This window comes from Nomascus leucogenys, chromosome 2, assembly GCF_006542625.1.
Source record: "Nomascus leucogenys isolate Asia chromosome 2, Asia_NLE_v1, whole genome shotgun sequence".
Lineage (NCBI taxonomy): Eukaryota > Metazoa > Chordata > Mammalia > Primates > Hylobatidae > Nomascus > Nomascus leucogenys.
Genome location: NC_044382.1, coordinates 18,772,586 through 18,799,510, shown reverse-complemented (window position 1 = coordinate 18,799,510; position 26,925 = coordinate 18,772,586). Strand labels below are relative to the sequence as shown.

General features: G+C 44.6%; 1 protein-coding gene and 1 long non-coding RNA gene across 2 annotated transcripts in view; one reads left to right on the top strand and one right to left on the bottom strand.

Annotated features, from left to right (window-relative positions):
* Window positions 1-679: 679 nt before the first annotated feature.
* Window positions 680-26,925, top strand: part of ADRA1B (adrenoceptor alpha 1B) — a 56,148-nt gene continuing 29,902 nt past the window's right edge. Inside the window, exon 1 of the mRNA XM_030822510.1 lies at window positions 680-2,051. Coding sequence (XP_030678370.1) covers window positions 1,103-2,051 — 949 coding nt within the window. The 5' untranslated portion in view covers window positions 680-1,102. The remainder of the gene's footprint in view (window positions 2,052-26,925) is intronic.
* Window positions 20,780-21,905, bottom strand: LOC105739312. The gene is made up of 2 exons (XR_001115216.1): window positions 21,529-21,905; window positions 20,780-21,172 (listed from the first exon to the last, which is right to left on the bottom strand). It is a non-coding gene; the product is annotated as an uncharacterized LOC105739312 (long non-coding RNA).

Genomic DNA, 26,925 nt, shown 5'->3' with positions numbered 1-26,925 from the left:
TCTGCTTATTTAGTTTACTGTCTGTCTTCTGTCGGGAGAAGCTACGCTCCTAGAGGGCAGGAGTCCGTCTATTTTGTTCATTTGCTGTGTTCACAGCCCCCAGAGCCAGGGCAGAGAGTGGAGACTCAGTAACAATCGGTTGAATAAATGAGTGAATGCCTGAGCGAATGAAAGGATGAAGAGAAGCCGGATTTTACTGGGGCCAAAGAGTTTGCACGGGGCGAGGGGAGCGAGATGAAGGATGAGGGCTGGCCTCAGATCCGACTCAAGTCCCTCCTACCTGCCTAATCCTAGAATTCTCTTTCCCTCTTTCAGGTGCCGGACAAGTTGCATATCCCGTTAAATTCGGGGCCCACTCTGGGAGCCCCCTATTAGAGGTAAGCAGCCCCCAACCCACCTTTGACGCGGAAGAGTGACTAGCGGGGAAAATAACGCCAGCGGGCCGCCTAGGGGTGAGTGACCCGCCATCTCCACGCCCAGGTCCCGCCCTCCCGGCCCCTGCCCCCGCCCCGCCCCCCGCAGAGGGCGCGCCCTGGGAGCGGCGGGGGACGCGGCTGGCCTGCCGGCTTGCCGGGGTGGCGGCGTCGGGGCTGCGGGAGCCTTGGCTGGACCCGCATTGCCCCCTAGTGCCGCGCGGAGTCAGGGCGCCGGGCTCCCCCGCCTGATGTCACCGCCGTGCAGTCAACCCAGAGGCGGCTCATTGAAAGCAGACCCTCCTCGGCGCTCTCTGGGCGGAGGACGCGCCGCGGTCCGCAGACCCGCGAGAGCTGGGCACCTACGGGCGCCCCCGGCCCTGCCGCCCCCTCCTCCCCGCCGCTCCCCCGCAAGCCCGGCCCGGCGCGCCTGACGTGGACCATTAAACTTGGAGCTGCCGCCTCGTCCCCTCTCTCCTCCTCCTCGCTCTGACAGGCGAGCGAGCGGCTCGGTGCAGGCAGGAGACGTGCTGCCGGGCTGGGCTGCCCGGGGGAGATGACTCCCCGCCAGGAGGGCGCCTCTGGGAAGAAGACCACGGGGGAAGCAAAGTTTCAGGGCAGCTGAGGAGCCTTCGCCGCAGCCCTTCCGAGCCCAATCATCCCCCTGGCTATGGAGGGCGGACTCTAAGATGAATCCCGATCTGGACACCGGCCACAACACATCAGCACCTGCCCGCTGGGGAGAGTTGAAAAATGCCAACTTCACTGGCCCCAACCAGACCTCGAGCAACTCCACACTGCCCCAGCTGGACATCACCAGGGCCATCTCTGTGGGCCTGGTGCTGGGCGCCTTCATCCTGTTTGCCATCGTGGGCAACATCCTAGTCATCTTGTCTGTGGCCTGCAACCGGCACCTGCGGACGCCCACCAACTACTTCATCGTCAACCTGGCCATGGCCGACCTGCTGTTGAGCTTTACCGTCCTGCCCTTCTCAGCGGCCCTGGAGGTGCTCGGCTACTGGGTGCTGGGGCGGATCTTCTGTGACATCTGGGCAGCCGTGGATGTCCTGTGCTGCACAGCGTCCATTCTGAGCCTGTGCGCCATCTCCATCGATCGCTACATCGGGGTGCGCTACTCTCTGCAGTACCCCACGCTGGTCACCCGGAGGAAGGCCATCTTGGCGCTGCTCAGTGTCTGGGTCTTGTCCACCGTCATCTCCATCGGGCCTCTCCTTGGGTGGAAGGAGCCGGCACCCAATGATGACAAGGAGTGCGGGGTCACCGAAGAACCCTTCTATGCCCTCTTCTCTTCCCTGGGCTCCTTCTACATCCCTCTGGCGGTCATTCTAGTCATGTACTGCCGTGTCTATATAGTGGCCAAGAGAACCACCAAGAACCTAGAGGCAGGAGTCATGAAGGAGATGTCCAACTCCAAGGAGCTGACCCTGAGGATCCACTCCAAGAACTTTCACGAGGACACCCTTAGCAGTACCAAGGCCAAGGGCCACAACCCCAGGAGTTCCATAGCTGTCAAACTTTTTAAGTTCTCCAGGGAAAAGAAAGCAGCTAAGACGTTGGGCATTGTGGTCGGTATGTTCATCTTGTGCTGGCTACCCTTCTTCATCGCTCTACCGCTTGGTAAGTTGGGGACTAGCAGGAGGGGGACTGGGCATTTTTGGACCTTGGGTTTACTGATGAACTTACTCTAAAGTTTTTTGTGGGTTTTGTTTCTTATGCAGTCTGTGCGTGTTTGGAGATTGAATAATATTTTTTGTTCTGCAAAGGATTTGCAGATTGGGGAGCTGGCTAAAAACCAACTCAGGTGTTAGTAGAACATGCTAAGGTACTAGCTTCTAGAAATAGAACCAAGGAAGGAAAATCTGGTATGGGGAATGACTCACTCAACAGCCTCAGTTTAATTAAAAAGGACACTGGGCTTGAATATCACACCAGCGTTATTTCAGTAGTAATGATGTGTCGGCTAAGGCAGCGTCACTAATGCAGCATACAAAATAGTTTGTAGTTACTGCAGACGCGGCATTTGGGAAGCAGGGAGGCAGCTCGTACACAGAAAGGCAGCATTCATTCAGCATTTCCAGGGCTAGAGCAGAAGCCACGCTTCTCAAGAGCTTTGCAGAGGCTGCATTCTCTCCCTCCCCTCTTCACTGACAGCTATCACCCAGATATACTACATTCATTATCCGTTAGTAAAAGCATTTTACAGCCACGTAGCCCCAACCAGCCTTTAAGTTATTGGAAGCTTGAGATATGAAAAAGATGACTAGGGGGTCACACATTTTTAGTTTTTCCCCAGAAATATTTCTAACTCTGTTCATTTATGGAATGCCCAGAATCAAATTATAGTTGTTCCTCATCTCAGCTGACAGACGCCAAATCCTGGTAAGATGGAATTCAGTGCGTCCTCCCCCTCTTATGAAAACGTGTTCATCTTCTTTTTGTTTGGTGGTCCTACTAACTGAATTGTTCAAAAGGCTACCTGATGTTTTCTAAGGAAGAAGCCAAGGTCTGGTTAGCAGGTAAACCTAAAGGGGGGCATCTGTCACATGCTGTCCACATGGCCTGGGGAACCCTTGTCCTTCCTCTGAGGCACTGATCTGCTTTGATTCCTTCTCCTATCCCTGGGGGACACTACAGAAAATGAATGGAGAGAGGTTATCATGACAGTCATGTGCCATGATATCAGGAGAGGTAACAGCTGCTACACGCCACGGACTACATAAGCCTGCAATCACACCGGAGTCTTAGGTCAGACCCAAATATAACCAAATCCCTCAAGCAGCTATAAATTCTGAAGACACACTGCTTTCAAGAGAAAAAGGCAAATGGAAAGGAAGCAAACGGATATCAAGTTTCCATTTAAAAAGAAAGAAAAAGATTTTCAAAAGCCGTCTAACCTTTTCTCCATGTCATCTTTTCTAAAGCAGGCCTGCAGGCTAATGCCTTTCTAAATATTTTCAATGGTTAGTGTTAAGCAGAAAGGGTTTGAAAAAGTTCTACTCCCCAGGCGTGATCACATACCATTGCAGGGAAGCTTGCTTTTCTTTACCAAGGTCTCGGGGTTCTTGTGCAGTCTTGTTCGGTTTACGATGGATGACAGTTCACACTGCATTGGGCCATTACAAAGATCATGGTTGTACATGGAGCTGATGGAGGTGATTTGGCCTCTTATTAGCCATATGACCTTGGCCAAGTGACCACTCCTGTATGAGCCTCACTTTCTTCATCTACAAAACAGGGCTGATTAATATTTGCTCCATGGAGTTTGCACTAATGTATAGGAAGGACTTAGCACAGTATTTGGTATATAGCAGATGCTCAATGAAAGTTAGCTATGAGCAGTACAAACCAAACCCCAATCTCCCCTTCGGTATAACTGTGTCTTTTCTCCTTCTCTACACATTTGCCAATCCCACACCTGTTACTAAAGTCTTGGAAGAGAACTGAGTCTTTCCTTCTTTGCCCCTGCCCTCCAGCCTGCAGAGGCTGTGACCAGAGCATGCTCAGGAAGGAGAAGTCCTCAGCAGGATGCAGGAATGGATGAAAGGTGCAGGCTTTGGCTTTTAGGGGCAGGGGAAATAGCTCCAAACAGGTAAGGAGGCTTCCAGCATATTGAAATGGGAAGAACACGGCTCTGGTGATCAGGAGCAACAGAGTTCCCATTTGAGCTTTGCCATCAGTTAGCTCTGTGGCCCTAGGCCTGTTGCTTTGCTTCTCTGGGCTTCAGGCCTCACATCTGGAGAACGAGGAGGTTGAATTAGATTAAGGGATCTCAGACTTTGAGAACTATCAAAATCACTTGTGAAACTTAATAAACAATGGTAGCTGCCTGGGCTGAACCCCCAGCAAATAGGATTCAGTAAGACAGAAGGATCCCAGGAATCTGCAGGTGTAATCAGCCCACCAGGTGATTCTGTAGAGGTGGTCCAGAGACCAGGCTTTGAGAATCACTGGCCAGAAAATTTCTCAGTTTCCTTCAGGCCCCAGCACCTTGGAAGCCAGGGTTTTAAATGCTGCCAATCTCAGACCTTTCCCAGCCACATCTTAGTGTGAGATGATGTGGCTTCTCTCCGGGTCTTGCTCTTCAAGTCATCAAGCCCACCCTCAGTTTCTTCTCATTCATATTACCCCCATCGTCTCTCTCCTTTCTGTCTGTGCCTTTCTGAGACCTTGCCCCCCTAGCATCTCAGGTACTGAGCTTCCACACAATAGAAAGTGAGAAGTTCTTGCCACCCTGATACTATCTTGTTTCTCTTCTCCTTGCAATGAAAACTTTCCAACTATCATGCAACAATCTCCCAGAGATCTTCCAGTGATTTGTCCCTGAGCCGATCCCATCAACATCCTTCTTCCCTGATAAGGTGGGGAATGTGGACTCTAGGACTTGGGTTTGGGATGGGCTTCAAAAAGTACTCAAGAGCTTCAAACAAAGAAGGTACTTAATTACTGTTTTCTTAATGATTCAGGAAGAGCATTCCAGCAAAATAGAGATGTGAGTTTCTACTGCCTCTGAGTTGAAATAACACCCAAGCAGAAGTGGCATGATATAGAACAATAACTTCTTTGGAATCTGAAGAAGATTCCAAATTCTAAATTTTCCTGGGAGGAAGCAGATGTCGGGGAGGACTGTGTTTGGCAAAGGGAGAAGTGCAGGTAGGAGCAACTTCCAATTGGTGATAGACTTTCAGGTGCCAGGATGGCACAAGATTTCCATAGCTGTGTTTGTTTTCTCCGTGGGAAAGAAGGGTTGGGATCTCTCCTGGGAAGGAGGGAAAATAGCTGTGACCCCTACAGGATCCTGTTTAGGGCCCCCATTTGTTTTCCTTCATCTCTTATTTTTATTTCTGGAGCAGGGTTGGGCTGCCTGCAGAGCAGGGCCTCTTGTCTCCTCCTAAGCTCTCCCCACCTGGGACTTCCTCCCCAACATCCTCCCACCCCTTCCCTGTGGCCTCAGACCAAGTTGGACCAGGGACCAGTGCTCACTTACTCAGGAGCAGGGATGGACTCCACCAAACAAGGGCCTCTTTATTTGGCCCCTGGAATCAGGCCAGGGAGGGACAGGAAATAACTGGAATAGAATATAGCAGTATTTCTTACTCCATGAGCCATTTGCAAGATTTCAGAGAATCTTCAGCTGCCCAGCATTAGAATGAAGACTAACTTCCAGCCCACCTGGGGAAGGCCTGGTCAGGGTCTCAAGAAGTGGCTGAGCTATTGAGGATGTGCATTGCAGCAGTGGGGGAAATTGGGGGATGCAGGGCCGGTAGCAGGAAGTGCTCGGCAGCCAACCAGTAGCTGGGCTTAGTGAGTTGTTTAGAAAACGCTGGAACCTTGCCTTGCTCCAAATCTTTCTTCTGTCTTTTAAAATGCTGGAAGGCACCAGGAAGTCATTATTGAACTAACTGCTTTCCCCTCCAAATAAATGAAGGTCAATTTCAAAGAAACAGTTTTGCTCTCTATAGTATTGGAACAAAATAGAAATCCCTCTCTCCATTGATTTGATCCTCCAGCCCTTTCATTCAAATGGGGGCTGACGAATTTCCACCTTCCACAAGCACAAGGGTCTCAGAGATGACTCAAGACAGAGCCACCCCCACAAACACACATTAATCTTCCAGCTCTGAGATTTCAAAACACAGGGATTTGAGTTGCCCACAAATAAATCAATTGGTTTGAGTACTTGGCAAGGGGGACGTTTTTACACACGGGAATCCTTCCTGGAAGAGGGAAATCCTACTAAAGTAAAACCCATTTATTAAATCACGAATAAGGACTTCCTGAAGCATCTACTACATGCAAGGCACTGTACCAGACACTGGGTTATCAAGCCAAAAACAAACATGGCCCCTGATTGAAGAAGGCTTACAGCCTGGTGAGATTGTATTTATTATTGGATACATACTATGTACCAGACATTCTGCTAGGCCTCCTACAGACGTTATCTCATTAGTCCTCACAGCTACTCTAACAGGCAAAAGTGACTGCTCCCTTTTTATGGATGAATGAATATACTGAAGCTCAGAGAGGTAAAACTTCTTGTCCAAGGTCACACATCAAGTAAGTGATAGGGCCAAAAGTTGAATCCAAATCTGTCAGAACAGACCCATACCTGCTCCACCACACCAAGGAAATGTCTGGCCCTTTTGCTGTCTGGTAGCAACCTGTTTTCATAGCACATGTTCTCCAGGAAACCCAGAACCACCCTGTCAAGAACTAGTAACGATGCTTCTGTTGCAAAACCTGCCTTTCTTCCACTGCCTGCTCACTTCTGAAAAAATAATCAACGCATGACATATCAGGGCGGGTCATCCATGTTCTAGCTCAGGGCTCAATGTTCTCCTGTGCTGTGTATGACAAGGGTCTCTCAGGATTGGGCATTTTGTCAGTCACCCCAACCAAAAGAGAAAGTGGGAGGGATCTTGCCCTTCTAGTGATGTGGGTTCACATCTTTAATCATTCATCCAGTCACCGAATATCTATTCAGTGGGTATCTATTCAGTGGGTACTGTGTCCAAGCATTATACTGATGATATAATGGTGAGCAAAATAGTTATATCTCATAGAATTTGGCTCTAGTAGGGAACACAGATATATTGAAAAACACACATGCACAAACAAACATGAACATAAATTGCAAGAAGTGACTTGAAGAAAAGGAGTGTGATGCTGCTAGAATTCTAAAACAGGGGTTAGTACATCACAGGTCCCTGAGGCAGTGACATTTAAGTAGAACCCTTAACGGTATGGAGAAGCTAATTCAGTGAAGGCGGCTGATAGAGGAAGAAAGGTGTGGGCAGGAGGAGGGCACACTTGAAAGTCCTGAGGCCAGAGAGAGTGGAGAACTAACAGAGGCCAGAGAATTAGAAGGGAGGCAGGTGCGTGTCAAGGCCAGAGGCGTGGGCAGAGGCCGGGTCATGCAGGGGCTTTTAGGCCACATTAAGGACTTTAGATTTTTATCTTAAGTGCGTTGGCCACTGCGGCAGGGTTCGAAGCAGATGAAAGATACTGTCTGAATCATGTCTTTTAAAAGTGACTGCAGCCACTGTGTGGAGCATACACTTCAGACGAGACAGGTAGGAGGCTTTGCAGTGGCAGTGAGAGATGCTAATGACCTAGACTAGGCTGGGGCAGTGGAGGTGGAGAAGCAGACAGCTTCAAGGACCTGGGGATGGGTTGGTGATGGCATAAGAGAGTCCGCGAGAGAGGAAATGTGTTCAGAATAACCCTGGGGTTTCTAAGTAGATGGAGGTACCATTTGTTGAGAAGGGGAACAGAGTGGGAGGGGGGAGACTTAACACAGAAAACAAGATACCTCCCAAGATTTTCCTCTGAACACACCATGCTAGGAACAATCTGCCAGACACATAAGTCGAGCAGACAGAATGTCCAACCCAAAAGCCAGGGGCTGTGAGCAACAGCAAACCTAGCTGCTCATCAGAAACATCTGGAGGAGGGGGCTGTTTTTAAAAGCATAGATCCTTGGACCCCACTGTAGATCTCTTGCATCAGATTCTCTCCTTGTAGTGCCAAGAATCTTAATTTTAACAAGTTTCCCAGGCGACTCTTATGCAGCCAGCACCGCACAAGTCCTCCCCGTGCCTAGAAACCCCTGGAAAGCTTTGCAGAGCAAGCATTGTCATCCCTGTCTTTACAGGTGAGGGAACTAGAGTTCAGAGAGGTTCAGTACCTTGCCCAAGATCACACAGTTAGTAAATGGTAGAGTCTATCAAATACCACATTTGGCACTCAATAAACATTCATTATATTATTCCTGTTGTTAGTACACTTCTTCTCCAACATTTATCTGAGACCTGGCACCCAGAGATTTTACTGGGTTATGATGGATCAGAAAAAAAGTTAGGAAAATGCTGTGTTTTTTTAAAAAAACTAAATATATTTCATATAAATTATTGTCTTTTTCTTCTAAAGACTGTGTCTTTTCTATTTGGGAACACTGAAATAGCACTTCTTTGATGGAACAATGGTAATTAGTGGCAATAGTGTGTGTATGTCTGTGTGTGTGTGTGTATGTGTGTGTGTGTGTGTGTGTGTGTGTGTTGATATCCTACTTGGTAAAATTAAAAGTTAGTACCCTATGTCAGTCCCTTTCAGAAATTTCTTTCAAACTTTACTGAGTCTCCTAAAGTCTTGGAATCATAGAAGACACCATGGCAGCTAGACACAACAAATATTTGTGAGGAAAACGGGAGGGAGGAAGGAAAGAAGTGAGGGCAAAAAAGAAGGAAGGAGGGCTGGGTGAATGAGTTAGTCTTAGCTTTGCTGTGAGATTCGGAGGTCTGGGGCAGAGGGGCAGGGAGGGGAAGAATGATGTGTGAAGAGCTATCCCTGTCAGGTCTGACAGGATGACGGGGCCAGTCGTGGAGGCACCCACCCCTGCTGGAGCAAAACGGCTCACAGAAATGCCAGCAGGTGCGTGTGTAGCTGCAGTGCCATCACGGATGCGCCTATTAAGATATGTTATGCAGGAAATGCCTTTACCTGAGTGTGTGTGTGTGTGTGGCTAGTAAAAAAAACTGACGTCTGCCGGGCAGCACTGGAAATTGCTTTCTGCCATATCTGCAGAATGTTTCTGCAGTCACTGTGCTTCCTGACCATATTTGATAATAGTAATACTAATAGCTACCATTTATTAGGTCTCATAGAGTGCCAGGCTTACTGTGCTCTCTATGCTGGCTAGGGGTTCTTTCTCTGTATTCCCTCATTTATACCTGTCCACAGGATTGTGAAGTGGGCACTGGTATTGTCCTCATTTTACAGATGAGGAAACAGAAGCTCAGAGAGTTTGAGTAATTTGCCTCAGGTTACCCAGCTGATCAATGACAGAACATGGACTCTAATGCAGGCAGTCAGATGGGTTCATCATTGGAGCTCTCCTAGAGGTGGGGCTCTGAGCCAGATTTAAGAAAGTGCAGGAAGGAAACTGGGGAAGCCAGAGTTTATTCTAGAAGGAGGAAAGAAAAAACATGTGGCTGCCCGTCATTCAGCAACCAAGAGGCACCATATCCTGGTGAAACCATAAAGAAGATAAAAATAATTGGGTCGTTCCTCTAGGAAGATAAGTCAAAATTTCTCTTGTATTATTGATGCTTTAGAAGACTTTTTTCAGCTTCACAACTTACTATTGGTAATGTCACATACATTTTTCAGATTTTTATCAAATTTGGAGAAACATAAAATTTAGAGGACTTTTTTACAGTTTAGTTTCTGGCTGCATACATTTCAGACCCGGATTCACCACCACCCACCCACCTACGTGTGGTGCCAGCACCATGGGGACATTCTTCCATCATGAATCTGCCTCTGGTCCTGCCTCTTGATGCCACAAGATCAGGTGAGTTGGCATCGTGGGCAAGAGAGTATTTCTAGAAGCTGTTTTTTCACTTTGCGGTTACTGTGGCTAGTGGTGACCTAGCTATACAGAAAGAAAAGACTGTAAACCACATACGTATATTCAACAGAACCCAAACAAAATCTATCTTAACTCAACTCTTAGCCGGTTCCCAAAAGTGTCCATGGCCCCTATATTACCACCTACATAAGGAGAAATGGGAATAATATTTAAATAAGGGGAATTACCAATTGCATTAATAAACCTTACTTCTGAAAACTTTGTGTGGCCGTGGGGGGGGCATTGCAGGGCCCCAGCTCAGGCCGTGTAGGGTCCCATGAAGAGGGAAGCCCTAAGGCTACTCTCCTCAGGGCTCTCTCCAGCAACCTCGTGACTGCTCTTTCTCCTCTACCTACTGTGGACGTCTTCTGAGTAGTGACCAAATCTCTGCCGAACACGGGTGCTCACACAAGCTGAATGAATGAATGAATGAGTAGTACAGAGCCTAGCAGAAGAATTAGGAGTGCACTCAATTGAAGTAAAATTATTTGCCACTTCCCAAATACACTTTGCATTTTTTTTGTGTGCATTTGTTCCCTCTCCCACCAGTGTGTTTCTCATACCCTCTGAATATCCAATTCCTGCTCATCTGTAAACATGCGGTTCTGCTGACACCTTTCTCGCGAAGTCTTCCTGGATCCCACCCTTTACCCCATCAGTAATCACTCCCTTTATCCCTGGTTTATGGTGCTTGTCATGTTTCTCTCTGGGGATAAAGACAGATGTGCACAACTTTTGCAGCACTGCCAGGCTGCAAACCTTTGCAGGGTCCAAGTTCAAATTGTCTTCTTGTCCTTCATGCCCAGGGATGTGTACATAGTAAACTCAATAAAAAATAGCAATGACCAATAGGATTCATACAGTGTATACCAGACTTCTTCTAGTATTTGAACCTCCCACAGCCCACCAGATAGGTATTCATGCTTTGCCCATTTTATAAATAAGGAAATGGGGCCGGCCATGGTGGCTCAAACCTGTAATCCCAGCACTTTGGGAGGCCGAGGCAGGCAGATCGCCTGAGGTCAGGAGTTCGAGACCAGGCTGGCCAACATGGTGAAACCCCGCCTCTACTAAAAACACAAAAATTAGCCAGGCGTGGTAGCGGGCACCTGTAATCCCAGCTACTTGGGAGGCTGAGGGAGGAGAATCACTTGAACCTGGGAGGTGGAGGTTACAGTGAGCCAAGATTGCACCATTGCACTTCAGCCTGGCAGACAGAGCAAAACTCCGTCTCAAAAATATTAAATTAAATAAGTAAACAAATCAGGAAATGGGCTTAGAGGGGTTAAGTGGCTTGTCTCATTCCTCAAAACTACCACAAGTTCATTACAAAGAGACTGTCATAGACTGGTGTTCTAAAACCAAAATGCCGATCTGGGCCTGGTCATGAAGCCAGTGAAGCGAGATTGGCTAGGTCAAGACCCGTGTGGACACAAGGTAGGATCTTAAAAATGGATGGCCTCTTCATTCTTTATCAAAAGGCTGCCGTTCCACCTGCCTCTGGGGGAGATTGTCCCATTGCCAATTGGCCCTTACATTCCCTCACCCTACTAGCCCTGGTCACCTGCCTCTCACCTCTGAGAGGGATATGGTCAGAGTTGATCCCTGCAGAAGCAGGAAAAGAGGAAACTCTTCCAGTGACTTTATAGCAGAGCCAGATAGGGACCTCTAAAGGCCTAAGGTATTGAAAAGGGAATAATAAAATTATAAATTAAAACATACACACACACACACACACACACACACACACACACGTATGCACAGAGCCCTAAAAAAATGTAAGGAAGGCCAAACGATATTCTGATTCTTTCCATGGAGGTAATTTTGATTTCTTTAATATCAGATTATTTTACCAAAAATACAGGTGCCCCAGCTTTGCGAATGCTCTGAAGACACACTGGGTCTTTCTGTTGAGTAATAGATCACTGTTCTCTAATGGGGTGACCATATATCCCATTTCACTGAGATGGTCTCTTTTTATGCCTATTATCAAAGCATCATTATAATTATTATAATAACCCTTTCTTATTTTCAAAAGTGTCTCAATTTGAACAATAAAAATGCCTCCCTGTTTTAAAACCTGGAATAAGGGTGTTTATAGTGTGGACATCCAATAGTACACCAGTTTCATGCCACAGCCTGAAATGGGGAGGGAAAGAGAAACTGGCACTAACAGGCTCAACAGTCCAGAGAAAGATCCATGATGAGAAAGCAAAGCCACCATCCGTTTAAGAAGGAAAAATGTGACTTACCATGTGTGTATTTTGTGGGAAGCAGGAGTTTTGCAAATGTGAGCTTGAAATTTTTAAATAAAGTGTTCATTTCTTTTACTTGCCCTGATGACATGAGTGAGTGGCTGAGCTGAGATTTGAATCTATGGCTGGCCAGCCCTAAATACTTAGGGAATAAATGATTAAATGAAGGACTGGATCAATTTCAGCACAAGCTAAAAGGTGCCATCTGAATGATGGGTGTCTCCAGAATGCAGAGGAGACAGAAAGAAGAGTGGGCTGAAATAAGATTTGGGGGAGGAAAAGGAAAGTGAGCTGTGTTTTAAGGACTTGTAAGGCTGGAATCAGTGCAGGGGGAGGGCCATCTTCACCCCACCCATCATCACGCCTCCTGGCATGACAGCACATGAGTCAGCTCAGGATACAGTAGAATCTGTCCACATTGGCAGGCTCTGCTCTTACGACTCTATTGACAGCACACTCCTGGCCACACTCACCCGCACCTCATCTGACCACCCTTTGAACACTCAAGTGCCCCTCTCTGGTGCGAGCACAGGAATTGTGCTATAAAAGTTGCACCAATGAGCAGTTCAGTTTAAAATGTTCAGAAACAGAATGTTCTAGCACATGTAAGTGGCCCATTCCTCCTAGAGCCCCATTTAACTTTTTCCAAGGGTGTCTGCCTACAGTGTCTTGCTCCCCCCTAAGCTTTCTCTCTCCTGTTGGGATGAATTTGGGGCTTGGTTTTGCACAAGAATTTTTTTTAATTCTTCAAGACAGAGTTTCTGGCCAGGCTAACGTGCATTGCTTAGAGGCTGAGCTTAGCACCCTGGCCGTGCCCCAAAAGGAGGTTAAAATGGGACCAAGGGCAAGCCGGGCTCACTGTCATTCGCAGGCGTCAGCCCCAGGGCTCACACCACCAGCACTGGGCCGGGCGGAGATCCAGGGAGGCAGCTGGTTGGGGAGGAGGAGGATCCACCAACTGGAACAGCAACAAAAAATTACATCTCCGATTCATATATTCAGGCCATTAATCAGCCCCCGGCATCAAGAGGAAGCAGTAGGGTCCCTTCTCCCAGCTTCTAGGGACACTCCCCACAGCGCCTGTTTGTGATTCCTTGTCCCCAACCCTTTAGCATTTACCTTAACACCAAGGTTTCTTGGCTTCATTGTTTCACGGACCACTTTGGCAATCTGATGAAGCCCCTTCTCACAGTCGACACATCAAATAAAAGACACAGGATTTCAAAGAAAGCCAATTATATTGAAATACAGTTATAATGTTGAAAAAACATGTATTATAGAGTAAAAAAATGTCCTTTAACATATTAAATAAACAAGATCTAGCAGCAAGTCAAATAAATAACTACTATAATTTTGAAGTACTGACAAGTGGAAATATTTCATGATATCTGCAACAAATGTAATGTTATATCACAGATCTGATTTCTATTGGTGACAAATCCTGCTGACTCTAGTGTGGCTGCTTGCCCACTTTCCTATCAAAGGAAATGCAAACTTTCAGCCAAAGTTTAGTTTGGGGGTTTTTGGTATATATATATATATATATTTTTTTTTTTTTTTAAAGAGGGTTTTTTTCTCACCCAAGTTTATGGACCCTCTAACTCCAGAATAAAAACCCTGCCTTGGGACATTACAAAGATGTACTTCAGGATATGAGATTTTCTATACTTTTTTTCTTTACAATGTTTTGTAAAGAATGCCTGTTTTTAGACTTAGGACCACAGGGAACTTGGACCGTGCCATCACGCCTTGTAACTATTTTGCATGATTACTTGTAGCAATTTTTAAAAATCAACTAGTTTATTTTTAACGATGCATAGATTCTTATTTGAATCAGAAAAAAAAATGAAAAAATTCTTCTGCTCTTACCTACCCCACATTCACACCCAGCACTCCCAGTATTTTTTCCCCTGAAGTAAACATTGTTACCAGATTGTGTATGCTTTCCAAAATAGTCTATTTATTTGTAAGCATACATATCCACATGTGTATATGTATGTTTGAGTGTTTTTGCCTGCAGAATGTGTGTGTTTTCACTCTGTTTATTTTGATTCATGGTGTCATTTTAGAAACACTTCAGTGAAAGTTTCATTTTTCACTCAACAGCATAGCATATCTTAGACATAGTTCTGTGTCAGAATGCATAGAGTTACCGCTGGTTTTCATGGCTGCATAATAATCCATTTTATGAAGTATCCTATTTTACTTACCAATTTCCTAGTTGATTGACATTTAGGTTATTTTTGGTCTTTTAGTACAAACAATGTTGAATGAATACTCTTGTATATATGTCTGTGCCCACATATTCAGGATAAATTCCGAAAAATGTAGTTGCTGGGGCAAGGAAGATTTGGTATTTTAGGTTTAACCTGATTATGTGTAATAAGAAATTTAAACTGTAGTAAAATGTAAAGTGGTGTTAAATAGGTTAGGCCGGGCGCAGTGGCTCATGCCTGTAATACCAGTACTTTGGGAGGCTGAGGCAGGCAGATCACCTGAGGTCAGGAGTTCGAGACAAGCCTGGCCAACATGGCGAAACCCCTTCTCTACTAAAAATATAAAAATTAGCCAGAGAATCATTTGTACGCAGAAGGCGGAGGTTGCAGTAAGCTGAGATCACACCACTGCACTCCAGCCTGGGTGAGAGTGAAGCTCCATCTCAAAAACAAACAAACAAACAAAACAAATAGGTTAGATCTACATCTACTAATCTATTAGGAGGATGGCTCATGATATCTAAGTAAAAAAGGCAAGTTATAGAGTAATGTCTAACCCAACTTTTAAAAGCTATTTATTAGTTTAGTTACCTCAAGGGATAGGATGGAGTGAGGAGGAGTAGATTATTAGCTTTTTTATAACCTCTGTATTATTTCACATGTTGCAATAAGCAAATACTCTATTTGTGATTAAGAACATCAAATTAAGAAAATGTGATAGAATACAAATTGGGTTTCAATAGAATTATAGTGGGGACTGTTAAACATTTTTATAATTTTAGAAGAAAAACTATCAATGGCCAAAAAAGAAGATTGTTCTTAGTCATTTTCAATCTAATTTAACATATATATAAAATATATAATACATATATTATATATATATATATATATTTAATATATCTCCCCCTCTGTGATTACCAGCCCCGGAACACTTAGAAATTGCTTTGGCCCGTGCTGGGAGCAGTGACTCATGCCTGTAATCCCAGCACTTTGAGAGGCTGAAGCAGGAGGATCACTTGAGCCCAGGAGTTCGAGACCAATCTGGGCAACACAGGGAGACCCCCATCTCTACAAATAAAAAATAAAAATTAGCCTCATGTGGTAGCACGGGCCTGTAGTCCCAGCTACTAGGGAGGCTGAGTGGGGAGGATCCCTTGAGCCTAGGAGGTCAAGGGTACAATGAGCCATAACCACACCACTGCACTCAAGCCTGGGCAACAGAGTAAGACCCCATCTCAAAAAAAAAAAATGAAGAAATGACTTCAGCCCTTTCCTCTGCTGGTTACAGCCCTGCTCATTCCCCCAGTTCAAAATCATGCTGTCAAGTTGTTGATTTTTTATTCTTTTCAAAATGAGAAGAATTTTCTCTTTCTTGGTAGCAAAAGCTAATTTATACGTAACAGCAAAATATAAAAAAGAAAGGAAAAAATCATCCATAATCCTATCACCTGCCTTAGTCCATTCAGGCTGCTGTAACAAAATACCTTAGACTAGGTAATTTATAATAAATGACAGAATTTATTGCTCACAGTTCTGGAGGCTGGAAAGTCCAAGATCAAGGAGCAGGCACATTCAGTGTCTGGTGAGGACCTGCCCATAGATGGTGACTTCTATGTGTCCTCACATGGCAGAAGGGTCAAACAGGCTCTTGAATGCCTCTTTTATAAGTACACTGATCCCATTCATCAGAGTTCTGTCCTGGTGACCTACTCGCCTTCCACATGACCCACTTACCAACACCACTGCACTGGGGATTAAGTTTCAACATATTAATTTTGGGAGACACAAACATTCAGACCATAGCACCATCGATATAACCATGTTTAGTATTTGCCTATGCAACTTTGCAGAACTTTCTGTATGTGTTGTTGTGTGTATTAACACAAGTTGGATCACCCAGTGCTTTTTTCACTGATCAACAAGTCATCCTGACTGACTTCTTATCATATCGATGAATCTGAGTCTTTTCATTTTTTTTGTTTTTCCTTTTCTTCTTTTCTTTTTTGTTTTTAAAGACGGAGTATCACTCTGTCACCCAGGCTAGAGTGCAGTGGCACAATCATAGCTCATTGCAGTCTTGAACTCTTGGACCCAAGCGATCCCCCCCCTTACTTCCTCCTCCCAAGTAGCAGGGACCACAGGTGTGCATCACCACACCCAGCTAATTTGTAAATTTTTCTGTCGAGATGGGGTCTCCTCATGTTGCCCAGGCTGGTCTCAAACTCCTGGCTTCAAGCGATCATCCTGCCTCAGCCTCCCAAAGTGCTGGGATTACAAGCATGAGCCACCCTGCTCAGCCCTTCCCATCTTTTTAATGCTGCACTGAATTCCATAATAGAAGGTATCATAATATACTTAACCAATCCAGTTATGTAAACAAGCCATTTACACCAATAGATAAGACACACACAAGGTATCACTTTACAAGGTACAAATGTGGAGTGAAAAGTCTGTCTCTCTCACTTCCTTGGCCCCAGTCATCCAATTCCCCTCCATGGAGGCAACTACTATTATCAGTTTCTTCTATATCCTTCTAGATACGTTCTACGCATATATAAATATATTTATATGATATTTTTAATGGAAAGAAAATAAACACTATTCCTCATTTTGCTTTTTTCACTGACCAATGTATCTTGAAGATCTTTCAATTTCAATGGAAATTCCATTTCCAAATAGAGCAGCTTCATTCTTAGTAGCTCTATAGTATTTCTTTTTATTCAGATAGATCTCCATGGAAAGACATTGTAGGTTATTTTAAATTTCTGTTACTACAAAACAATATTTTTATACATCACCAATTTCCACATGAGCAAATATATCTGTAAAATTTTGTCAGTGGACCATTCTGAGTAAATGTTTTCATGTTTATAAATATTACCAGATTGTCTTATGTAGAGATTATATCAATTTACATTTCAATAACTGACATTTGAGGGTGCCCACACATTCACTAAGAGCTGTTATCAAACTTTTGGATCTTTGCCAACTTAACAGGTGGAATTTTTGTGAATGAGGTTAAGCATCTTTTCATGTTTAAAATAATCCATTCCCTCTTGATGTGCAATTTGTTTTCAGTTTTTAGCTGTGATAAATATTCTGTTACACACATTCTTTTCCTTAATATCTTTAGGGCACTTGCCCTTTAGGATTTCATTGGGATAAAGTCCACTTTGAATGGTTAGATCAAAAGGCAGACTCCCGGGAAAGGCCTCAGATGTATATTGTCAAATTACTCTCTGGGAAGCGTGTAGCAATTTGCACATCCACAAAGTATGTTTCAACATTGATGAAGAAGCCAGTTTTTATGCTGATAGCTTCTCACTGCCTGAGGCACAAGAAGTTTCAGGCATCTATGTGACTTCCTCCTGAGGTGATAAGATGTCTTGAAAGCTTCAAATCCATGCAGCTAATTTGGTGTCAGTTTTCCAGAGTTCAGGGCTAGCTAGCTGCCCTCTTGGGATGCAACACCCATCCATCAGAGGAGCCAGAGGAGACAACAGCCTCAGAACGTGTGTATTTTGTCCAGGAGCTAAGAAAAAAAAGCAGTCAGCCACAACGTATAAACAAATTTGATCTTTCACACATGGTGGGCTGCCAGGCCCACCACGGTCTGCATCAGTGGTTCGAGGCTCCAGGACTGATGTCCCAATTTAAAACCATAACAAAATAAAAGAAAACACTGTTGCCATCCCCAGGAAAACAATCCAGTTGGAGGCACTCAAAGGATGAGTTAATAAGGAAGGATTCCTCTAGGCATCCAAGCTCACCCCTACCCCACCATGAGCGCCTGTGTGGTTCAAGGGAATGCAGTAGACAGCCTATATTTAGATCAGGGCATGGCAAATGCACCACATTTTAATTGCAAAATTCGGATTGGCCCTGGAAGATGCCAGACTTACAAATTGAAAATTCAATTGAGCACCACTCAAGAAGCAAGGAGCTGGCTGCTTGAGCAGATTCTGCCAGGGAATGAGCCCTTTGAGAGGGAGCCAATGGGCCCTGGTCAGTCAGAGGCATAATTTAATCCTACCCTTGAACTACTGATCTAGAGGGAGAAGCTGGGTTATCTTTAAACTGTACTAAATCTAGAGGTGTTGGAACCAGCAACTAGGACAAGGCAGGGGCTAGGTGAACTTTGACCCACTTACCACAGGGTTGGGAATGCCACTAAGCCAGAGGCCTGGGCTCACCAAGTGATTCCCAGAATCTGACAAGGAAAGCACTTCCTGTCACCTGCCTCTGTCACCGCCTTCCCACCCCCTCATCTTGAGGAAGAGGGCTAAAACCTTCTCTTCTCTGAGACACCCTTGTTAGCTCTTCATGACTCCTGCTTGAGTTGCTGTACTAGAAGGAATAGGGACTTGAAGGCCAGATGGTGGCTCACTCCTATACTCCCAGCAAGCATTTTGGGAGTCTGAGGTGGGCGGATCACTTGAGGTCAGGAGTTTGAGACCAGCCTGGCCAACATGGTGAAACCCTGTCTGTACTAAAAATACAAAAATTAGCCGGGTGTGGTGGCAGGCACCTGTAATCCCAGCCACTAAGGAGGCTGAGGCAGGAGAATCCATCGCCTGAACCCAGGAGGTGGAGGTTGCAGTAAGCTGAGATTGCACCACTGCACTCCAGTCTGGGAGAAAGAGCCAGACTCCATCTCAAAAAAAAAAAAAAAAAAAAAAAAACAGGGACGTTGAAATCTGACATATCTGTCTGGCTCTGGTGCTCAGCTGGCTAAGCCTCAGTTAACTCATCTGTAAAACAAGATCAAAATCATCAACCTCAAAGAATTGTAGTGAGGAATAAACAAGAAAAGGATGAAAGGGACTTAGCTGGGTGCAAAACACTAGTACATATTTCATAAACGTCAGCTATTAATATATATGAAGCCTCTAATCTGGCATCCACTTCAGAGGAGATATTTAAGTACCTGTTAATATTATGATCATGACAAATTCTATGAATGGGCTATGTGTTTTGAGGAAACAAAAATGAGACAGGTTCTTTCTAACTGAATAGTTGGGAAAACCCTCTGTTAAAAAAGGGCAAAAGAGTAAAAAGCTAAAGTTTTTTTAGAGTGCCAGTTATGATGTTCACGTGGTCAAAAATATCAGATGACTTTACCTAACATTTATGGTCATGTTTCTCTCTTTTTAAAATTGTTTCAATATTTAGATTTGTGATATTTCAGTCATTCCAAAAAGTACAAAAGTAATTTGGGACACCCATGAGTCCTCCATCCAAATTTAACATGTTGCTGAATTTGCTATACATCTTCTTTTAAGAAATAAAAATGTTACAAATATATCTAAAAGGCTCCCCACCCCTCATCTCATTCACCTCTCTCCTTCCCAAAGGCAATTACCACACTGTCTGTGATTGAGTGGACTTTCTTCTATACAATATTTTTTTCTTTTGAGATAGGGTCTCGCTCTGTCACCCAGGCTGGAGAACCATGGCGCAGTCTCGGCTTACTGCAATCTTCACCTCCTGGGTTCAAGCGATTCTCAGGCCTCAGCCTCCCTAGTAGCTGTGATTACAGGCATGCACCACCACACCTAGCTAATTTTTGTATTTTTAGTAGAGACAGGGTTTCGCCATGTTGGCCAGGCTGGTCTCCAACTCCTGATCTCAAGTGATCTGCTCGCCTCAGCCTCCCAAAGTGCTGGGATTACAGGCGTGAGCAACTGCGCCTAGTCTCTTCTATACATTCTTAAATGTGTACTCTTAAGAAGCAAGAATAGTGGTTGAGACTGAGGCTCTGGATTGTCAGTCCTGGGTTCAAACTCCACTCCTGCTTCTTTACTACCTGTGTGGCCTTCACCAAATTGCTCAACTCTCTGATCCTCTTTTCCCCCATCTCTAAAATAAACAAATAACAGCTAATTTTGTTGGGTGTTGCAAAGGTGAAATAAGATTATTCATGTAAATCAGTAGTTCTCAACCAACAGCAATATTTCCCCAGGGGACGTTTAGCAATGTCAGGAGACATTTTTTATTGTCACACTGTGGGTGCTACTGGCATTAACTGGGAGAGGTCAGGTATGCTGCTAAACATCCTACAATGCAAAGGACAGCTCCCACAACAAAGAATTACCCAGCCCAAGATGTCAATCATTGTTGAAGTGGAGAAAACCTGACATCAAGCATTCTGTCACTTTATAAGGGCTCAATGAACATTTGTTCAGTAAACACAATAACATAAATTATTATAATTTGTTCTTTGAAAGACATTGTGCTAAACAATTTTACATAAATTATCTCACTGGTATCCAGTGAGTTGCACCTTCTTGATGAAAAGAATGATGGACAGCAAGCACTGTTTTTTCTGCATGTCTGAGGATGTCTATACCATTCGTTAAATCAAAATGATAAGCCTATTAAAAATGTAAACTTTCAGACTGATAGATTAATTGGAAGTTGTTACTTGGAGCCTAACTTCTCTTTGCTCTCAGTGAAAAACAAATTGTATCAGTGCTTTTAGCCAAAAAATTAGTTCATTCAAACCACAGAAAAAATCCCTTCAACCTAAGCAGGCCCAGGAACTGGCCTAGCTGTAAATAAATACATAAATAAGGCATCAAAATTAAGAGAATATTTTTGGCCCCTGTTCACAAGGACTAGCTCTCAAGGACTCAGGAAGCCACAGAGGCAGGGTAGAAAATGGGAAAGAGGAAAACAGCCAGAGCTCTGCTTCTCTGACTCAGCCCAGGCTCAGGTGGACTTGGAACACTCTGTCCTGCAGCTGCTGACTGTGTTGTCAGAGTGCATCCACTGTGAGTGGCCTTATCCAGCGGGTCTTCAAGTGGGGTCCTCAGCCCAGCAGCATTGACATCACCCAGAACTTGTTATAGATGACAAATCCTAGATCCCACCCCAGAACAACTGAATCAGAAACTGGAGGTACACCCCAAGCAGTGTAGGTTTTCCCAAGCCCTCTGGGTACTACTGATGCACACTTGAGTTTAAGAACCACCAGCCTAATAAGAACGGACCTCAAGTTCCCTGTGTGTGTATTTCCTGTTTTCCCACTATAGCCACAAAGCACTCCAACACCAGCTCAGATGTGGAGGAATCCCTGCTCGCTGGCACTTGCCTGGTGTCAGATGCTTGGCACATATTCCATAACTCCCAGCAGATTATGAGGAAGTTACTATTGTCTCCTTTCCAGATGAGAAAACCACAGCTTAGGGAGTTGAACAACTTGCCCAGGGTCATACCTGCACAAAAAGGCTGGAACCAGGATATGTGAATCTCAGTCGGCCTCATGCCAGATCCTAGCCTCTTTTTTGTTGTTTTTTTTGTTTTGTTTTGTTTTGTTTTTTTTTTTTGAGACGGAGTCTCAGGAGTCTCGCCATGTCGCTCAGGCTGGAGTGCAATGGTGCGATCTCCGCTCACTGCAACCTTTGCCTGCCAGGTTCAAGCAATTCTCCTGCCTCAGCCTCCCGAGTACCTGGGACTACAGGCACGCACCACGTGCCCGGCTAATTTTTTGTATTTTAGTAGAGACGGAGTCTCACCATGCTGGCCAAGCTAGTCTCGAACTCCTGACCTCATGATCCTCCTGCGTCGGCCTCCCAAAGTGCTGGGATTACAGGTGTGAGCCACCATGCCTGGCCCAGATCCTAGTCTCTTAATGATGACATCATACTGTGACATCACACTGCCCATTGAGGATGAAAAGAAACAACAAAAGAGATCAGCACTGCTCAGGCCAAGTTGTGAGCCCTGTCAAGTTTATCTTTAGTGACCCTCAGTCACTGGTCCTGGGGTTCGCCTGGCCTCAGGCAATTCTCTGAAGTTGTTAACCCCCCATGGTCATGACACTGCCCCACTGGAGGCCAAAGCTTCCCACACTTCAGTGCTCTCCTAGGCTTTTCCTCTTACTAGCTGTGTGATTTTGAAGCTGACTCTTCTTCTCTTATTATCAGTGATAATAATACATCCATATCAAGGTTGTTAAAAGAATTAAATGAGATAATCTATGTGAACATATCTAGCCCAGTGACTGTTGCACAGCAGAAACGAATTAACTCTTGGTTTCCTTTCATCCTCCTCTACACACCAGCAACTATCAAAACTACTCCATCCAGAATCCATTCTGTTGAAGTATCTTGTATTGACCAATTAGCTAATATGACGAGCTAATCCTCAGGTGTTAATTCATAATAATGGTTTTCTGCATTTGCCTCCAAAATGACATCTGCATTTCAACCAGGGGTCCTTATCCTCAAAGTCTTCCAACCATGGAGTGATTAATGATGGAAAATTTAGGGAATATGGAAGACCACTGGGGAGAGATTTCCCAGCCTTTCTCCACCCCACATATCACTCCAATATCATATCATTAGCGTTAAGTGGATGGGGAATCCCAGAGAATGGGTAATGAGACTAGAACAGAAAATATGCCTTCAAGGCTGCACCTGGCTTCAAAGAGGAAAAATGAACTACAGGCATCTGAATCTCGGGATAGATGTGAACAATGCAAAAAAAGAAGTGAAATCAAAGACTAATGGGTCATTTGCCAGGATTTAATACAATTGCTTAGGATTTGCGTAGTTGAATGTAATAAAGCTTCATTAAAAAGTAGTTATAACAACTAATAAGACCCTAATTAAATTAGCTTTCACTGGGCAAGTTGCTTGTGAGGTCCTAATTAGGTTATTTGCGGCCATTGGCCTAGCCAGAAAACCAAAGAAGACTCTTAAGTCCTCAGCGATGCCTGGAAAATCCAGTCTCTGGCCTTATGCAGGAAATGCTTAACAGACTCTATCTAAATTTGGGGCAGCCAGTCCGAAACTATCTTAGCTCTCCAAAAATCATAGTATGCGGCCAGAGTGAAATCCCTTAATAGGTCCCACCACTCTTAGGAACCAGACAATTTTAAAGATGGCAAGGGCATGTAAAGGTGGAAACGCCAAGAATTTCATTTTACAGATAAGAAAACTGAAGCCATGTGAGAAGCGATTAGTCCAAGGTCCCTCAGCAAGGGGCAGTGTCCCCAGCCCCTCTAGTCTTCTTCCACTGTGATCTGGAATAAACATAGAACTCAGAGCTGCTGGTTTTCATTTGAGAAAGAAGAGGGAAACAAAGAGTGCTGGATTCTCAGAGGCTCCTTTCTTTGAAGGAGAGAAAGAGAGAGAATGCGTGTGTGTGTGTGTGTGTGTGCGCGGGCACAATGCACTGAGGATAGTTCAGCCCAAGGTAAATTACTGACCTGCTTACAAACTGTCTTTGCTTTGCTGCCGCAAAGATCTTCCTAGAGCACAGATCCGCTCAAGCTGGTACCCTGCTGAATTACCCCAGGGTGACTTCTGAACTTCTGAGTGTGACAGAAAAGACTCTTCGCAATTGGAATCTAACCTACCCCATCTCCCAAGATAGGGCTTTGTGCTCAAACAGATCAGAATCTCAGCCCTGTCCCTCACTAGCTGTGCAACCTTAGGCAAGTTACTTAACTTCTCTCAGCTCCCATTTTTTCTGCCTGTAAGACAGATGACATTTTACTTACCTCATTGGGGTGATAAGAGAATTAAAAGACAGTAAGGCAGGCAATCACACGTGGCCCCTGCTATTGCTCCTCCAGCCACACAAGAGTAGTCTCCCTTCCCTGAACACACCAGGCTCTATCATGCACCAAGCCTTTGCCAGGGCAATTCCCTCTGCCTGTAACACCCTTCCTTCTCTCCTGTGCACTGTGAATTCCCCCAGCTCAAATGTAACATCTCCTTTGCTGTCTTCCATGATTCCCCAGGCAGTGGCTACTGTCTCTCCTGTGCTTTCTCTGTCCTCACTCCATGCCCAACAGAGCCTTGTCACACTGGGCTTTTTGATGTCCCTCTCTCCCAGGAAACTGGGTCTCACCTAGCATGGGCCTGGCACAGGGACAACTCAGTAAGTGAATGAAATCCGATCAGAGCTGTGAAGAGGAACTTTGAGGAAGGAACAAGACTGATTCCAATGTCGCTTCTGCTCTTCTACCAAAGCTGAAATATAGTTGAATTCTGTGTGTACTGACAAAGACTTTGCTTGACCAAACTTTAGTCCAGCTCCTGAATCTTCTTCTAGACTTATCTGTGCACTTCTTTGTAAAACCCAGTTTTAGGAAGAACCATGGTGAGTCAGTTCAGAAAGAACCACCCACATCGATATCTAATCAACCTCAATATCTAATCACTCTCAATATCTGATCAGGCCTCTTATCCTCCAGTATCCCCCCAAGTGACATGTGATTACCCTGGCCTGTCTTCAGCAAGAACCCTGTTAGTTCAGTTTAGCCAGAATCACCCTTACTCCTGATGTTTTCTCTTAGTGATTTTCCATCCACTGCCCCCACCCCTGCTCCTTGGCCATAAATTCCCACTTGCTTATTCTGTATTCACAGTTGAGCCCAGTTTTGTCTCCCCCACTGCAAAGCCCATTGCAGTAGTTCCTATACCTATCTCAATGGTTCTGAATAAAGTCTTCTTTACTGTGCTTTAAGAAAGATCATTAAATAATGTTTTCTTTAATAGTATATATACACACACACATGCATACACACACATGCATATACACACACACATGCATATACACACACACATACACACACACACCCCCAAGATTTTAGCAGCAATTATCTGTGGTAGTTTTTATTTTCTTTTCATGCTTTCATGAGCATGAATTGCTCTTGCACAAAGAAACAAAACAATGTAAAGACAGTTCTTTAAACTGATGAGCTAAAAGGAGATACATGAAATGCCAGCTTTCCAAGCATAACTGCAAAAGTTGGGAGTTACCTGAATTTCAATATGGTACGATTCTGATTTAATGCATCACAGTCTCTGAATTTCTTCTCTGTGGTGTCTGTGACAAGAGCTAACTTGGAGTTGCAAGGTGCATACTAGAAGGTGGATCACTTGTCTGATATCTTTATGGGGACCTTTTGGGTACTGTCAGTCTTTACATACAGGAGAGAATAAGTACAGTGCTATCCGATACAGTAGCCACCGGACACATGAGTTTAATCATATTTAAATTAATTAAAATTAAAAATGCAGTTCCTCGGCCACAGGAGTCACCTTGCAAGTGTTAAACAGCTACACATGGCTAGTGACTGCCATATTGGACAGCACAGATTTAGAACGTTTTCATCATCACAGAAAGTTCTGCTGGACAGTGCTGAGTTGTTTTTCAGCTTGCTCCAAATATGGCTGAGATGTCTCAAGAATAAACACATCCATTTGGCGCATGAACATGTTCTTCCTTGTTCTTGTTCTAAAAACTCACATTTATGGCAATGTAGAAGGGCACACCCACTTTGAAAAACAGTTTGGAAGTTCCTCAAAAGTTAAACAAAGGGTTGCCTGATGACCCAGCAGTCCTGATCCTAGTATATAAAGGAGAGAATTGGAAACATGTCCTCACACAAAAACTTGCACACAGATGTTCACAGCAGCATTATTCATAATGGCCAAAAGGAGGAAATAAATGTCCATCTGCCAAAGAACAGATACGCAAAATGTGGTGTATCCATACAATGGAATGTTATTTGGCCAAAGAAAAGAGAACAAAGTATGGACACATGCTACAACACAGATGAACGTTGAAACCGATACGCTAAGGGAAAGAAGCCAAACACAAAAGGTCACATTTTGTCATATAATTATGTTAAAACAAAATGTCCAAAATAGGCAAATGCACAGAGAGAGAAAGCAGATGAGTGTTCGCAGAGACTGAGGAGAAGGGGAAATTAGATGACTGCTAATGGGTACTGGGTTTCTCTTTTTTTTTTTTTTTTTTTTTTTTTGAGACGGAGTCTCACTCTGTCGCCCAGGCTGGAGTGCAGTGACGCGATCTCGGCTCACTGCAAGCTCCGCCTCCCGGGTTCACGCCATTCTCCTGCCTCAGCCTCCCGAGTAGTTGGGACTACAGGCGCCCGCCACTGCGCCCGGCTAATTTTTTGTATTTTTAGTAGACACGGGGGTTTCACCTTGTTAACCAGGATGGTCTCGATCTCCTGACCTCGTGATCTGCCGGCCTTGGCCTCCCAAAGTGCTGGGATTACAGGTGTGAGCCACCGCGGCCGGCTGGATACTGGGTTTCTTTAGGGGTTGATGAAAATGTTCTGTAATTAGATAGTGGGGTTGTTGTACAACTTTGTGAATTACTAAAAACCGCTAAATTGTACTTAAAAAGGGTAAATTTATGGTATGGGAATTATATAGCTCAATATGACTTTTTGTAAAAAAAAATACTGTTCTAATTGGGAAACAACCTAAATGTCTATCCATAAGCAGGTAAGGAAATAAACTCTCACACATTCATACAGTGGACTGTGATACAGCAGTTAGAAGGCATGAATTAGATCTGGAAACTAACTAAGAAAGATCTTTAAGATAAATTGTTGGCTGGCCACACCTGTAATCCCACCACTCTGGGAGGCTAAGGCGGAGGACCACTTGAGCCCAGGAGTTCCAGACCAGCCTGGGCAACACAGTGAGACCCTCGTCTCTACAAACACACAAAAAAGACAAATTGTTGGGGGAAGAAACAAGTTTCAGAGCATTGCATATAGTATGAAATGTTGCATTTTTTAAATCCCAAGTATTCTATTTTCTAATAGTATGTGTATGGAA